This window comes from Mesocricetus auratus, unplaced genomic scaffold (genome assembly GCF_017639785.1).
Source record: "Mesocricetus auratus isolate SY011 unplaced genomic scaffold, BCM_Maur_2.0 Super-Scaffold_100006, whole genome shotgun sequence".
NCBI classification, from domain to species: domain Eukaryota; kingdom Metazoa; phylum Chordata; class Mammalia; order Rodentia; family Cricetidae; genus Mesocricetus; species Mesocricetus auratus.
In genome coordinates, this window is record NW_024429190.1 from 17,402,639 (window position 1) to 17,418,007 (window position 15,369).

General features: G+C 49.5%; 2 protein-coding genes across 6 annotated transcripts in view; one reads left to right on the plus strand and one right to left on the minus strand.

Moving 5' to 3' along the window:
* Evc (EvC ciliary complex subunit 1) overlaps nucleotides 1-10,887 on the minus strand; it is a 37,300-nt gene extending 26,413 nt beyond the window's left edge. For 3 of the 5 annotated variants that reach the window (XM_040747005.1, XM_021226444.2, XM_021226445.2), the window contains exons 1-3: nucleotides 10,613-10,886; nucleotides 6,977-7,102; nucleotides 1,857-1,940 (exon numbers count right to left, since the gene is read on the minus strand). In XM_040747005.1, coding sequence (XP_040602939.1) covers nucleotides 1,857-1,940; nucleotides 6,977-7,102; nucleotides 10,613-10,771 — 369 coding nt within the window. In that variant the 5' untranslated portion in view covers nucleotides 10,772-10,886. Of the gene's footprint in view, nucleotides 1-1,856; nucleotides 1,941-6,976; nucleotides 7,103-10,612 lie in introns of all 5 variants that reach the window. The other 2 variants (XM_013112531.3, XM_040747007.1) reach the window with 2 other exon arrangements.
* A 1,323-nt stretch (nucleotides 10,888-12,210) lies between these two features.
* Nucleotides 12,211-15,369, plus strand: part of Evc2 (EvC ciliary complex subunit 2) — a 101,363-nt gene continuing 98,204 nt past the window's right edge. The window contains exon 1 of the mRNA XM_013112441.3: nucleotides 12,211-12,465. Coding sequence (XP_012967895.2) covers nucleotides 12,286-12,465 — 180 coding nt within the window. The 5' untranslated portion in view covers nucleotides 12,211-12,285. The remainder of the gene's footprint in view (nucleotides 12,466-15,369) is intronic.

Sequence of the window (15,369 nt, forward strand, 5' to 3'; positions counted from 1 at the left end):
CCAAGCTTCTGCCCCAGGGCCATGGTCAAACCCACACCTGAGGGACTGAATCATGGCTCATCTGTTCTCACAATTGTTTCCATGAGGCCAGCCCTCTGTACCAGACTCCTACTCTAGAGCCATTAGAATCTATCCCTAAACACCTTGGTAGTCAATGCTCCCATCTGCCTAGACCATGATGACCACTGGAGAGCAGCCTTCCCTCTCTTGTCTCTTCTATGGCTGGCTCAACTCCAGGCACCCCTTTGACTATGTGTGCTAAGCACCTGCCATGATGAAGGTCATTCTTGTCATAAGCCTTGATGGCTCCCACTGCCCACTCACAGGCTCATGTCTCCTAACTAAGCACAAGGTGACACTAGCCAAGGTCTGGTCCCTGGAACAACTGCAAGAGCTCAGTTCTCTGTTGAGCCCTGTCACCTGCTGCCAAGCCTACACAGACTGAGCTGGCCCCTGCTCCAGACCTCCTCATGTCTTGTTTCTGGGACTTTCTAGATTGAGCTGTCCTGTTGGGATCTGCCTTTGTAGGGCTTGCCTCCCAGGGAACCTATAGCAACCCAGCAACAGAGCAACACCTTGGGCTGCTCAGCTGACCACAGCCATATTGATACACATGTGCCTTCCATCCACCTGACAGAAGGCAAGGAGCTGAGTAAGCTTTTCACAATGTGCTGGGGAACAGGCCAGTCAGCCATAAATGAAACTGATGTTACTGGCCTAGCAGAGGTTTAGGTTTCTCCCAGTCCCACTGTGTGTGTGTGTGTGTGTGTGTGTGTGTGTGTGAGAGAGAGAGAGAGAGAGACAGAGAGAGAGAGAGAGAGAGAGAGAGAGAGAGAGAGAGAGAGAGAGAGAGAGAGAGAGAGAGATTGGATCTCTTTACCTCCCTTCCCAGTGTGACCACATTGAATACATTTCCTTTCTCTGTTTTTCACTACTGTTGTGTCTTTATCTGGCTTCCTGAGGGTGGGTAAGCTCAGTTGTTGGCCTACCCTGGCCCAGGCTCTGACCCTAACAACTCCAGCAGCACAACCAGATGCTGCTCATCATAAGGCTTCCACAGGGAGAGTCGGGGAACACCCTCTGGTGCAGGAAGTCGCTGACTGAGCAAACCATGGTTCTGAGCCCTGCCACACACTGCCTTGCTGAAGTCCAAACAGCTGGTGAGGCAGAAGCACCCCTCCCCCATTTCACAGCACAGCAAGAAAGGGCCATACGTGAAAGGCTGAGTCAGGAGTCAGAATGGCACCCTAGAGACTCAGAGCGTATCTTCCTGAGTGTCAGAATGCCGGTCCTTTCCCAAAGACTCTTGACTAGGACACTGTCCATAGGATACCCCACGGGCTCAGCTCTTCCCTCCGATTGACTGCCTTCTGCATAGATACTCCAGCCAATGGGCCCTGCTCACAGTCATGTTGCCACATGTGGAGGGTAGAGTTGGTCTCCTCCTGCACGTGACCTTGAACAGTCCATTCACCTTCCAGTAATGACACAAATTGGAAATGCCAACTGTATGATAATCCCTTATCCCCATATAAGTGTCTGAGAAGTATAGTGTCTGGCATTAGCTCTGAGCCATATGGATAGAGACAGAAGTTGGGGTCTGAGGCACCCAGAGAGAGGATAGCATCCCACTGTTTGGTAGCTGTCTGTCATCCTTGAAGATCAAGCAGCTGTAATTCCTGACCTTTTTGTGGTACCCGTGTGCCCACACAGAATAGGTCAGCTTTCATGTTTTGATCTATCACACACCAAACTTTCAGATAGGGTAGAAACCCACATCTGGTCCCTATCCTCCCAGGGAACCCAGCATGTTATGGAGTAAACGTCAAAGCTAAGATGGCACTTGGAGTGCTCACCCGGAACTTCTGGTTGATGGGATAGACAACCCTGGCTTTCAGTGCAAATGCCGTGATGTTGCCGCTCAAGGATGCCTCATACTCCTGCAAAGAAAAGAGAGTGAGTGGCACAGTGAGTTTTCTGCCATGTTAAGGACAGACAGTCATGAGTCTCCAAAATGTCACATTCCACCTGCAGCAGTGGTCACAGGAAAGAACCATGGCAGGTCGGTTTGGATCCTTGCAGGAAGGATGGATGGGTAGGTGGGTGGGTTGGTAAATGGTGGATGCAAGGATAAACAGAATTGAGGAATGGATGGGCGCATGGATGGATGAATAGAATGGTGGGCAGGCAGAGAATAGGTGAATGGACAGATGGGTGGGATGATGGAGGATGGAGGAATGAATGTGTGTGTGTACATAGTATGAATGTATTGATGAAGGCCGACATGAATGTATGTATGCATATATGTGTCATAGTTTCTTTTCTTTTGCTGCAATAAATGCCATGATCAAAGCAACTTGGGGAGGAAAGAGTCAATTTCACCTTAAATATTACAGCCTGTCATTGAGAGAAGTCAGGGAAAGAACTGATGCAGAGGTCATCAAGGAACACTACATACTGCCTTGCTTTGCAAGGCTTGCTCATTCTGTTGTCTTATACACCCCAGGACCCTGCCAGGATTATCACCACCTACAATGGGTTTGCTCTCCAACACCAATTACCAACTAAGAAAATGCCCCATAGGCTTTCCCACTGGCCAATCTGGCGCGCGGGGGTTGGGGGGGGTGGGAGGAGTTCTCAGTGGAGGGTTCTGCTTCCCAAATGGCTCTAGCTGATATGAAACTAGCTAGCACAGTATGTATAGGTAGGTAGATAAGTGGACGGAACATGCACTTATGCATAGATATGTGGAGTATGGATGGATGAATAGATGAAATAATTTAATGAATGGATGAATGTGCAGATTTATAGATGGGTGGATTCATGGAGAGATGAATGAATGAATGAATGAACGAACGAATGGGTGAGTGGGTAAATGGATGTCTGGATGGATAGGCAGATGGACAGACTGATAGATGGGTGGCTGTATATATGCATGCATATATACATGTGTGTGTGTATGGATGGTGGGTGACTAGATGGACAAATAGACAAATGCTTGGACAGACAGACACTATCACTTAATTCCTATTCTTCAGCTTTGAGGTAATTAGACTTTTGATACCTTGAGACAGATTAATAAGCATCTCCTGAAGGACTATGGCCCACTTTCAATGGGAAAAACAACCACATGAAATATCTGAGCTTTGAGGAATTAGACCTCACATTCCACAGTGCATCAGGGTCACTGTTGCTGACAATTCATATATTTCAGAGCAACCAGATGAGTCTGAACTTTCCTAACTCACAGAGGTGACAATGTGACGGTACCCACATCACATGTTACATGTATATTATCACACTGCACTCCACTGATGCAGATCATTGTATGTGACAATTAAAATATAAAAGTGTGGCACTGCGGGGTACAAACACACAGGCAATCTTCACACAGAGTTTTGGAATAGAACCTTAAACAATAAAGGAACGGTTAGGTCAGCCTCAGTCTGACCATATAATCAACAGATGGAAGATGTAATATTCAAGGATAACAGGCATGAAGCTTCCAGCTGACTTCCTGGGACTGAGAAGACACTAGGAACTGGGTAGCTGTAGTGTTCGTGTTCACCAGTCACTCAGAGCCTGGTAGGCATCTCCTCCCTGAGAGGCCACCTCTGAAGCTATGGGAGGTACTAAAACATGGCTCACTCTGTTCCCTGGAATGATCTGCACTTCTGAGGGTTTTACTAAGTTGTGCAGGCTGGCCTTGAACTTATGATCCTCCTCAGCCTTCAAGCAGCTGGAATTACAGAGCACACAAGGTCTGGTGATCCTCTGCAGTTTAAAGCTTCGTGTAACAGAAGTGGAAGGAAGGAGAGGAAAGGGCCGAAATGAGAGGAAGGCATGGTTTCTCCACCCAGTAGAGGGCAAACGCACACTGCAGAAGTGTGAAAGACAATGAAAGGGGCATGTATGCCTGTGCAGGAGCAAGCAGAGTAGGGGAGGCAGGCATGAGTAAAAAGCCTGGGTGGGACCGCTGGAATAGCCCCAGCTGTGTGAAGCTCTACTCTCAAGGATGCCAGTGTGGCTACCTGTATCCTGCAGGACTTGATGGAGGCCTGCCCTGCTTTGGCTGAGAGACGGAGGATACTAGAGCCCTAGGCATGTGGAGGCAAGGACAGGCAGCTTCTGCCACCCAGAAAGGATCCAGAGACCTCAGCTTTGCACAGCTCTCCTCGCTGGATCTAGATGCTCCAAACCTGATGGTTTCCCTCAGGAGATGCAGAGGTCCAGGAAATGGGCTGCTGCACAACAGTTATAAGGTAGAGCTTCAGCCAAAACAAGGCAGTCATTCAGAGAATTGGCGAAGACGCCATTGTGGGGAGAGGAAAGCTGCTTCCCCCTCAGCCCTAAGGTGTTCTTTTTGGTCCTTCACGGTTGCCTCCATGGGCCACATCCCTCCTCTTCATTAGCCTGCTGTGGGGCGGCAGGCCTATGAAACCTTCTGGAAGTTTCTGTGTGTTTTAATCAACAGGAGCTATTCATTAAACAGAGTTCATCTAAGTAGCAGCAGAACGTATCACAAGGCTGAGGTTCTCTGTGCACAGGAGAGGCAGCTGGACTCACCAGGCAGAAACATGGCTGCCCAGGCAGATATTTAACTCAGCTCTGGGCAATCATTAGCCTGGTAATGGGCAGCTGCCAGGCACTGAGGACGCTAGCAGGCTAAACCTCACTAGGCCCAAGAGAAATGAGATAATCTCCCACCCCTGCAGTGCTGATGGAGTACCTTCTGAGACAGGGATGCTGGCAGGACCCCGAGGACCCTGTAAGGGATCTCTGTGACTCTCACAGTGAGGCACCTGAGGCTCAGACAGGCTCTGTTTCCTGCCCAAAACCACACAGCAAATGTCCAACAGACCTGGGAATGGTCCACGCTGGGCCCCAAGGGTAGTGCTATTTCCACGGGATCCAAAGCCAGCTTACATGTGAGTGAGGGTTTTCATTTGTTTGTCTTTATTTTTAAACAGTTATGTTGCTCTGAAATAAATAAATTGTGTAGCATGTAATCAATGGTCTTCAGTGTTTCCCCAATGTCGGAAGTATCACCCAGACAATTTCAGAATGACTCCTTGCAGCGGAGAAGCCCTCTGCTCTATGATTGCCCACCTGTCTCTTCCACGGTAACCACTCAGCTACTTCCTGTCCACATAAATTTCCCATGCATGGGATCTGTGCATGACCAACTTCTGTCACTTTGGGTAACAATGGCCAGGCTTACAGTGTATATCAGTACCGTGCTCCTTTTCACAACCAAAAACATTGCAGGGACAGATCACAATTCTGTTTTTGTTTGGTTTGAGTTTTGGTTTTCAATATGTAACCCAGGTCAGGCTTCAATTTACAATCCCCCTGCCTCAGTACTAGTGATGAGATTATAGGTGTAGCCCACTGTGCCTGATTGACAAACAACATTCTGTCCATGCATTTCTTAGTTGTTTGTCATTTTTGTTGTTTCTAATCTGGCTGTTGTGGACAGAGCTGGATATCTGTGTACAAGCATTTGTGTGGATGCAGTTTCCCTGTCTGTGAGTGGAATTTTAATGGTATGTGGGCAGGGGAAAAGGCAGTCAAGGGAGATGAAGGAAAAGAGAAAGACAGAGATGCCACACACCCACAGATTCTCACACACATTGTCCCAGGGATGCAGAGAGTCACCCAGGCAGACAAGGATGAAAAGCTCTCCACAGAGACACAAACATATGCAGAGATACAGAGAAACAGACATGAGAGAAATGTTTAGAGACACACAGCCTTGTGGAGGGAGTGTAGCCCCTGGGTCCACAGGTCCTTCAGGATCCTGGAATCCCAGCAAGGCTCTCTCTTCACCTCCACAGCCTCTCTGAAACTCTGAGGTCCAGGATCTGCAGGCTAGGCTCTCCCCCAGGAAAGAAGTATGGTCACTGGAATCTTCGGGAGGTACAGGCCACTGGCAACTTGGGACAACAAGCTGCTTCTCTCCTAGCCTTTGGAGAGGTTTGCATCAAATCCCAAGCACTCTGTATGGCCAGTAGAGGACCCCAAACAGGGAGGAACCTGAGGCACAAGGAAGGGTAGAATGGGGGAGGGCAGTAGTGCTTGCTCTGCCGGAGCCAGACAGATCTAGGGACACATCTGAAGTTGGCTGCTCACCAGTTTTAGGATCCAGAAAGTGACCTGTCTTTGAGGCTCAGTTTCCACATCAGACTATGAGAACAAAAAGGGAAACTGAAGAGAGAGTTAGGAGGACTCAAGTCCACCAGACCAATGACCCTGCCTCGACTTAAAGTATGCAATATTTCCTGGGGTACCCGGGAATGTCAAGTGATGTCCCTTTGTCCCTACTGAGGGAGCTCAGCCTGGCCATGCTCTGTGGGCCAACTGAAGCTGTATAGAGAAGACCCTGGACAGGTGAGAATTCATCCTCTAGGATTGGTGCCAGGCTCCCAGCTTTCCCTTGATGGCCTATTACTTAGAGTAATAGAGTTGAGTTAGAGAATAGAACCGGGACTCAACTGAAAGCAGTCGGACCCTGATAACAATCAGTCCATCAGCCAAACACTCAGAAAATGCTGAGTGACTATTAGTGGTGTGCTCATATTGATTCCCCCACTGGCTAGGAAAGGGGGCCGGGTGTGGCTATGCAAAGAAATGGGCAAATGTTGGTAGCAGGGTGTTGTGGGATCTGAGACACTCTAAGCTCCAGTCATCCTATGGTCATGAAAACCCTACCAAGGTAGTTTCTTGAATAAGTGTGGTCAGAGACAAGAACTTAGAGAGCTTTCTGGGGTTTTGGGACTTTAATGAAGAGGGGATCATACCTTTGTCAAATTATGAGGGGACCATACCTTTGTCAAATTAAACTCATCCAATGCCTTTTACTAGTCATACATGGGGAAATAAATCAGACAGTGTCTTGTAGCTTGACCCCTTGACTTCCTGGAAGACAGTCCCACACCCAGCATGTGTCCATGGAAGCACACAGATCCAGACTAACCTCAGGAGCATCCTCATCCCGGGAAGTTGTCGTTTCTCTCTGGCGCCTCCTGACCTGGGAGCCAGTATCTGGCAGGCTCTGTGCATTGGGCTCTGAACTCCTGAGCAGACGTTGAGTGTCATCTTTCTGAAACCCCAAAGGGGTGGAGAGAAACCAGATGCTGAAGTCAACTAGCTTTGTCCATCCCCCTGAACTTTAGCCACCAAATCCCCACCCAACAGTCATCTCTGCTTACCATGTGCCCTTCCTGCCTCCTTCACCCATCAGGCATCTTTTTAAATCACCCAGGTCACCCTGGTCATCTTTCTAAGAAATCCCCTGGGATGCTCTTGACTGTCATGTGACTAGCTGTGCATGCATTCATTCATCTCTCTCTGCTCTTGACTGTCATGTGACTAGCTGTGCATGCATTCATTCATCTCTCTGCTCTTGACTGTCATGTGTCTGTGCATGCATTCATCTCTCTGCTCTTGACTGTCATGTGACTACCTGCTTCAGGTTCCCGCCTTGACTCCTGCATGGTGAGGGACTGACCTGGAGTTGTAAGCTGAAATGATCTTCTTTCTCCCTATGTTGCTTGCTGTAGGGGTTATCTCATCATAGCAACAGACATGAAACCAGAACAGAAACTGCAGCCCCTGAGGGTCATCCCTTTGCAGAAGATATGCAGGTAGCATTTTCCCTGGTGTTCTCAGTAAAGCCACTGGGTGATTTTTTTAAATAATGATCTTGGTTACCTTCAACAGAGGAGTAATTTCTACTATGAACTACTGTCTGTAGATGTGCGATTTGCAACTCCACCACTTGACAGGTTAACACTGATATTCACCGGGTTTCATAACTATTCATGGACATGTGAGCAGCAGAAGGCACCCACGTGCTGATCTGGGTGGATGTGAGCACGGAGAGGCCACTTCACCATTCCTACTCTCCTTGTCAAGTAAACTTCCCTGTCGTAGCTGTGTGTTCAGCTTTCTCCAGGTTTGCTTCCTGTTCCTGGGGGGGGTGTGGTCCTATCTAGAATTCTGAAGTACTGTAGGACCATGGTGTACTTGACAGAGGAGATCTTTGTGACAGAGGACCTGGCCCTGGCTAGAATTCTGTGAATCCACAGAGAGAATTAGTCATATGTAGCCAGTGAGGCTTCTTTAAACAAACACAGGTCACTCTTGAAGGTGGACTGACAGAAACAAAAAGGCGCAAGGGACTCCAGGAAGTACCTCCAGGTGAAGGTTTAGTGCTCACCTGTTCAGAGTAGGCGTGAGGACACAGATGGATTGCCAGAACCATGTAAAAAGCCAGGTATGGGGGAGTATACTCTCAATCCCAGTGCAGGGAGGTAGGACACAGGTGGCCAGCCAGCTTAGCCTACTTGCCAAGTTCAAGACTCTATCTCCAAAAATCAAGGTGAATAGTGCCTTAGGAATGACACCAAGTTTGACCTCTGGCCTTGACATAAGCACACACATGTGCACAGACACCTGGATACATACATGTACCTGCACACACAGGAACATTTACACACAACCACACGGGGACTAGCAGGATAGTTCAGTGGGTAAGGGCAGTTGCCACCAAGATTGATGACTGAAGGACAGTCTTCTGAACCCACATGGTGGAAGACGAGAACTGATTTGGACAAACTGTCCTCTGATCTCTGCAGTCATACTGTGGCATGCGTACATGTTTAAGATTATTACTCCTACACACACACACACACACACACACACACACACACACACACACACACACACAATAATTGTATTTATACACTGGTAATCTGGTTGTGCACTAAATTAGTCAGGGCTATGATTCAGCATCCACTGGGTACCCAGCCTTGTACCAGACCCTTGAGGGAAGCCTCTTAGTCAAAGTTTGTTTGATATGAAACTTAAACGAGGGAGCAAGCCTCTGAGGTCTTGGGAGAAGGATGTGAGACCATCTGCAGAGGGCCCGATGCAGACACAGGTAAGGCAATGTCAAAATGTCCAGAAATTCATGTGTCTGGGGCAGGGTAGGTCTCTGGGCAGAAAAGACACACAACATAGCCCCAAAATTTCAGATTTTTTTTGGCAATTATTGCTGACTATTTGATGAGGGTCTACCCAGTTAGATGAGACTCACTAAAGACCTTCGGAGAAAACCCACCCACCCTGCAGAGGCAGAAGCAGGGTTCTACTCCCACACAGAAGTGGTCAGGAGGCCAAGGGTCACAAGAGATCTGAGGACAAACTCTAATAAGAAGGTTAATCCCCACAACAAAAGGAATGACTTGGGGGGTGTTGGGGTGGTGGTGGGTGGAGTGGGAGGGTGGATGATGAAACACAAAACAGACAACTGAAGATTACAGTGTCTTCAGGAAGTGGAGAGGCATTCTACTCACACCAGGCAGTTTAGGATGAGAACAGAGGACTCGGGGAACAGAAAAGAACTCCCGAAAATGAAAATATAAAATACTGAATCACAAGAATAAAACTGAGCAAAGCCTTCCAGCTTCATATATGTGTTATATATGCGTGTACATGCAGATGTTTGTCACACACACACACACACACACACACACACACACACACACACACACACGATATCCATCTAACAGTTCAGGACTGCTCACAATCATAGCTGACTAGCACAACAGGTTATAGGAAAAGACACTTGATAAAGGAGAGAAAGAAGATAAGCAGAGCCAGAAATCAATCCAGGTATGTGTGAGTTCTTGAAAGAAGTGAGGGACTGAGAAAAATAATCCTCAACCAAACATGTTTCTAGATGGAGAGAGCCAAATGCCTGGCACAACAGAGCAGATCTGGAAGAAGTCAAAGCTGCCAGAACCCAGAGTGCCCAATGGATCTTATCACAACTTATATTCCTCCGTGCCAGGAATCTCCCCAGTATCCTACATCATTGAAATAGTTGTCAGGCAAGGTGTTCCTTAACCATTCCTGGGTATTAGACCATACACTTGTTGCATCGCCAGGCTTCTTAACAACGCCCCATGCCACCCCTAGACGCGCTTTTTGCCTCTCAAAAATGGGGCCATAAACTGAGTTGATTCAAAGCTGTTTGGAGAGTTCAGACCTAATGACAGAGGGCCCAGTTCAGTGCCTGGAACAGTCAGCTCTCCAGAAATGCTAGCCTGCTTCTACTCCACCACAGCACCCATCGTGTTGGGTTATGACCAAATGCCGACTGGACATGTGTCTGTCTCTCCTGCTCACCCGTGTGTCATTCAAGGCCCAGTGTGACCGCGGCAGAAGGTCCTCAGTCTACTCCCAGAGGAGGGTCGGCAGCTCCACTGCAAGGTAGAGGGAGTGGGCATCCGGGTGCAAACACTCACCTTCCTCTCCCCCAAATCGAGCTGGGAGCATCTGCTGGGATTATGCCCAAACTTCTAACTACACCCGAAGGCACTGAGACGCAGAAGGGCTTGGGGGCGACAGTCTTTCTGAGGACGTCAGGCCAGTGCCTTTAGGCCACTCATTCCATACCTTTTCCTCAGCAAACTCTGACCCTGGTTTTCTTGGAGCTGTAGGCTGCTCACAATTGTACTCAGAAGATGCAAAACTGGGATTCAGAGAATGCAGCCAAGGACCCTACCAGAAGAGGAGGGCGCTCGATCCACCCCCTGGTACCCACCTGGAGGCGCGGACGCAGGCGGCTGGGGCGGCAGCCTAGCCACAGGCCAAGGCCCAGGCCGAGTGCGGCGCCTAGTAGCACCGCGGGGACCAGCAACGTGGGCGCCGCCTGCAGCGCCTCCCGGCCCAGCTGCAGTCGTGCATCGCTTGTGCAGGCCATGAGGGCTCTGGCGGGTGACCCACCGCATCCCGCTGCCCGCCAGCTCTAAGCCTCCGCGCCCTTGCTTGCTGCTCCCAAGCCGGGGGAGGAGCCTGGACCCGCGGCCCCAAACTTTGAGCCATTCCGGGCCAGCCCTACAGCACATTGAGCATGCGCAGTCGAGGCGTGCCTTCCAGCCAGAAGACGCAAATGTAGGAGGAAGGGAGCATCCCTCCTTCCAGTCCTCAGAGCAACAACCTCTCGGCGGTCACTGAGCGTCCAGGCTGCCCCACGTCCTGGCCTGGCAACCCCATTAAGCCCAGCAGCAGTTCCTAGGTTGCTGGAGCCAATGTCACATTTGGGCCCCTCTAGAACCCAGATAGCTCTTCATTTTGTCATTCACTGTTCCACTTGGGCAGGATGAGAGCCAATACTTCGGCCTCTTCAAAGATGGAAATGGACAGGGGAGGTGACTTATCCAAGGTCTGACAGCACAGGAGTTGGTAGTGTCTGTCTTATCCGCTCACACCTATAGCTTCAGGCCATTCACCAGCTATAAAGACGTTCCTGTTTCCTCAGGGCATCTTTGGAAACACCTTTCTGGCAATAGCCTCATGCTGCAACTTTGTGTTTATGTGGATGCTCAGGCCCGAGCTTTAAAAACATACAAGGCCAGTGGCCGGCTCCTGTGGTCCACCGGCCACCCAAGCTATATAATAGGCAGAGGCAGATCGGTTCAAAATATTAGATCCATTAAAAATGAACTCAGCTCGTGTTTTGTCCTGTAAAGTCACTGTCCAGGCCGGGTCAAGAAAGGGGTGTGTGTGTGTCATTGGAATTGTGGAGAAGCTGGTGCAGGGCTCCCTGACAGCTGCCCAGCAGGACAGCTCACAGAAGACAGACTACTCTCCCAGCTCCTCCCTTTCAGAATACAGGAAAGCCCCATGCCCAAGCTTCTCAGCCCCAGCTTACTCACTGACCAAGTGATGTTTTTAGTGTTGAAGGGGAGGCTGGGGAGGTTCAGGGAGATCCCCCAAGACCCGATTCGGAAAGTGGGTGCTCCGCTGAGACTGGACTTAGCTGGACCCCACTGGAGGCAAGGGCCACCTTTTCTTCTTTGCCACTACCTCTATTCCCCTGCTCCCGGAGCTGTCTGTTAAGTGACCTTGGCTTTCTAATCCTCTCAGGTTTCTACCCACCGCTGCAGTGGTAGGAAGAGATTGAGAATTCCGAGACTGGGAATTCAGTCAGCCATCTCTGGGAATTCTTAATGCAAAGACTGAGCTGAGATCTAGAGAGTCAGTGGGCATTGGTGGGGACCCTTATCACCCTCAGGGAAGGAGAGTGGCGGGTGATTTGTGGTGTGGCGCCAAGGCGCTGCGCAGCTCCCTCCCACGCAGCTCCAAACTCCAGATGCCAGAGTTCCAGAAAACTTTCCAGGCGGCTCGCACTGAGCATGCTCCGTGGCGGGGCGGGCCCGGGGTCCGGAAGCTCCGGGATTCCGCGGAGGTCTGTGTGGGGTCGGTGGCCACCAGATGGGGGCGACCGGTCCCACAGGCGCTCGGGGACGGGCCACGTGGGTGCTGGCTGGGGGCGTCCTGGCCGCGGTCCTGGTGCTGGGCGCCGGCCCCCGTACTTTCTCTCCCTCCTTCCCCGCACTGGGCCCGGGGTCTCCATACAGGCCTGTCCCCGCGGGACCCCAGCCAAGCTCGCAGGTAAGAGGGCAGGCGCCTCGTTTTGTTTACACAAGATCAGGTGGAGGGAGAGGCTGAACCCCTGCCTGGTGGTGCCTCTAGGTGCTTTCTGCATGAACCATGGAGCTGGTACTTAAATACCGGTGGAGCCTCAGGCTTGTACACAGGGATTCAAATCCAGATCTGTATCCTAGCAGTTAGGTGTCTGAGGGCAAATCCCTCCCTTTCTCAGGCTACTAGGATCCAGGTCATCAAAAGTCACCCTGCATTAGATTAGTTCATATATATAGGGGTGTCACTGTGGTAAGAAAGCTGGGAAGATGGGCTGGGTTTTTACCTGCTTCAGCTATTCTGGCCCTGTTGGTGGTTCCAGAATTGTGGTTCCAGAATTGGAAAGCCCAGAGTCCCCACTGCCCCATAAGCTCCTCTCCCCAAGATGGTCCAAAACTGACCTGCTTTCTGCTCAGGACCAACTTACACACTCTCCTCCCTGCCCTTTGCTGCCCCTTGACTCAACCTATTGCCTCTGCATCTTGGCCACCTTTCCCCTGAGTTTCCACCTATTGCCCTATCTTCTGCTGGTCAGCTTTACTTATCAACTGACACAACTTAGAATGACCCGGGAAGGCTGTTTCAATGAGGGATTGCTTAGATTAGGCTGGTCTGTGGATATGACCTGTGTTGGGGGTGGAGAGTTACCTTGATAAGGGAAGACCCGCCCACCGTGGGGAGTGCCATTCCCTGGGCAGGGGGCCTTGACCTTGGTAAGATCAGAGAAAGCAAGTCAAATACTCAACCTGCATGCGTTTATTGGCCTCTGTTCTTCACTGTGGCTGTGATGTGACCAGTTGCTTCAAGCTCTTGGCTTCCAGGCAAGAATAGCTTCTAACTCAGAATCATAAGCAGAAATAAAACCCCTTTTCCTGTAAGCTGCTTTTTGTTAGGGTATCTATCACAGCAGCAGAAATGAAGCCAGAGCATCTCTCATCCATTCTCTGAAGATTCCTGGGGGATCATCCGCACCTGTGCTTCCCTGCCTCCCCCAACCATGGTCCTGGGAGTAAATTCAGCTTCTGTTCCCAGGAGGGTCCTGCCCAGTGGTGTGGCCTATTGGCACCAACTCTAGCATTGCCTGCCCAGTCTCCCATTGTAGACCCAAGGAGTCTCACAAGGCCACTCTTGCTGCAGAGACTTAGTGCTTTAAAGACGATTCTGTCCCTTTTTGTCACTTGCAGTCTTAGGTTGTCACTGTACAGTCTGTGGATTGTGCTTTCAGCCCAGTGATTGACATTTTCATCGAGTCCTTTCCCTTACTCCTCCTGGGGAGATGAGATATAAGTAACCCATTTGTAGAGGACAAAACCAAGGCCTGTGAAAGCTGTTGTGACTCTGGCCTGTGATCTCACTGTGGCACCAGCATCCGGAGCCCAAGTCTTTGCACATGTTACCTCTGGGAAACAGAATGTTTTGGTAGACACTCTGGGCTGTGACAGACAGTTCTTGTGTGAGCTGAGCCCTGGCTATTCTCGCTTTAGCCTCTTGTCTCTGTGAGGTCTGGGTCTGCCTTCACTGCCATAGCTCTGAATAGGACTGTAAGGTCACCCCCTGAACACCCTACTGAGGGTGTGTCTCAGAGGCTCCCTCTGTGGTTGTTGTAGCCTTCACTGGTGCCTCTCTCTGCCCCCCCCCCAATGTGTACATCTAAGAGTCGTGTTCCATACAGGGGTTGGAGAGATAAGTTCCCAATTGCCGGGTGATTAAGCGCTTTGAAGGGAATGAAGGGACTGTGAGGGCTGCTAGGGGAGGAGAGACATTCAGATGGAGAGGCCACAGAGTACAGACTTTTGGGAGGATAAGTAGAAAGGGCCCCATGGGAAGGATCCTGGTGGGTGGGACCCTATTTGGGGAGGGTCCTCTTTGATTTGATTGTCTTTAGCCCAATAACACCCACACATCCTTGGTCAGACCTTCACTTCCTGGGGTGTGGTACTTGGCTGTCTCCTTGGTGGAAGTTATCTACTGGCCGGGTGTCCTCTTTCATCCCTTCACTGAATGCTCTCCAAGATTAGGTTGCCAGTGGCTCTAATAGTGGGCTCCAGGAACCCTGGGTTACTGGGCCTTTCCTGGGGTCCACGGAGTCAAGGCTATTTTTATGGTATTACTGAAGCAGTTTTTCCACTAATTTTCTGAGAAGTGACATGACTTGGGATATTGGGGGAGAATTCACACAGAGGCAGATCTGAGAATTCAGATGCATCTGTTACTTCAGACACAGGTAACTTTGTAAAAGTTTCAAACTTTTTCTTTTAATTTGGAAAAGCTAGTGATTTTCACAAAATCTCATAGTTGTGTGACTACAGGATTCTTATTCCTATTTAAAAAATGGATTCGTAACTACTCTGCTCTCTTTTAAGTAGTCTTTCTGTAGTCCAGGATAATTACAGTAAATACTGACAAATGGAATCCATTCAAGCCTTCAGTCCTTTCTGACTGCATGTAAAGAATATTGAAACCAACAAGTTTGGGAGCCGCTGTTTCCTTGCAATCCCTGTCTGGCTCCCTAGGGTTTGGGGATGAAATAAGACAGCTCCTCTTTTAAAGCTGTGTGTTTCAGAAGAAGAGCTGCTTCTCATATTCATGGTATTACTTAAATATGAAACAATGATTCAGGTTGGCTGGAATGCTAAACTGAATGTACTGGGTGTGTCTTAGGGAAAAGGAAAGAGAAGAGAAAGGGGAGGCAGAGAGGGGAGAGGAAGAGAGAGATCCCAGCTTGGTTTTAGCAGCAAGATATCCTCTGTTATAGTCTTTTTTGTGCCTTTGTTGTTGTTACATTGTATCTTTGTTGTTATACAATATCAATGTTTCTATTATACTGTATCTTTGTTGTTTGGTACACTGTATCTTTGTTCTTGTTACACTCTT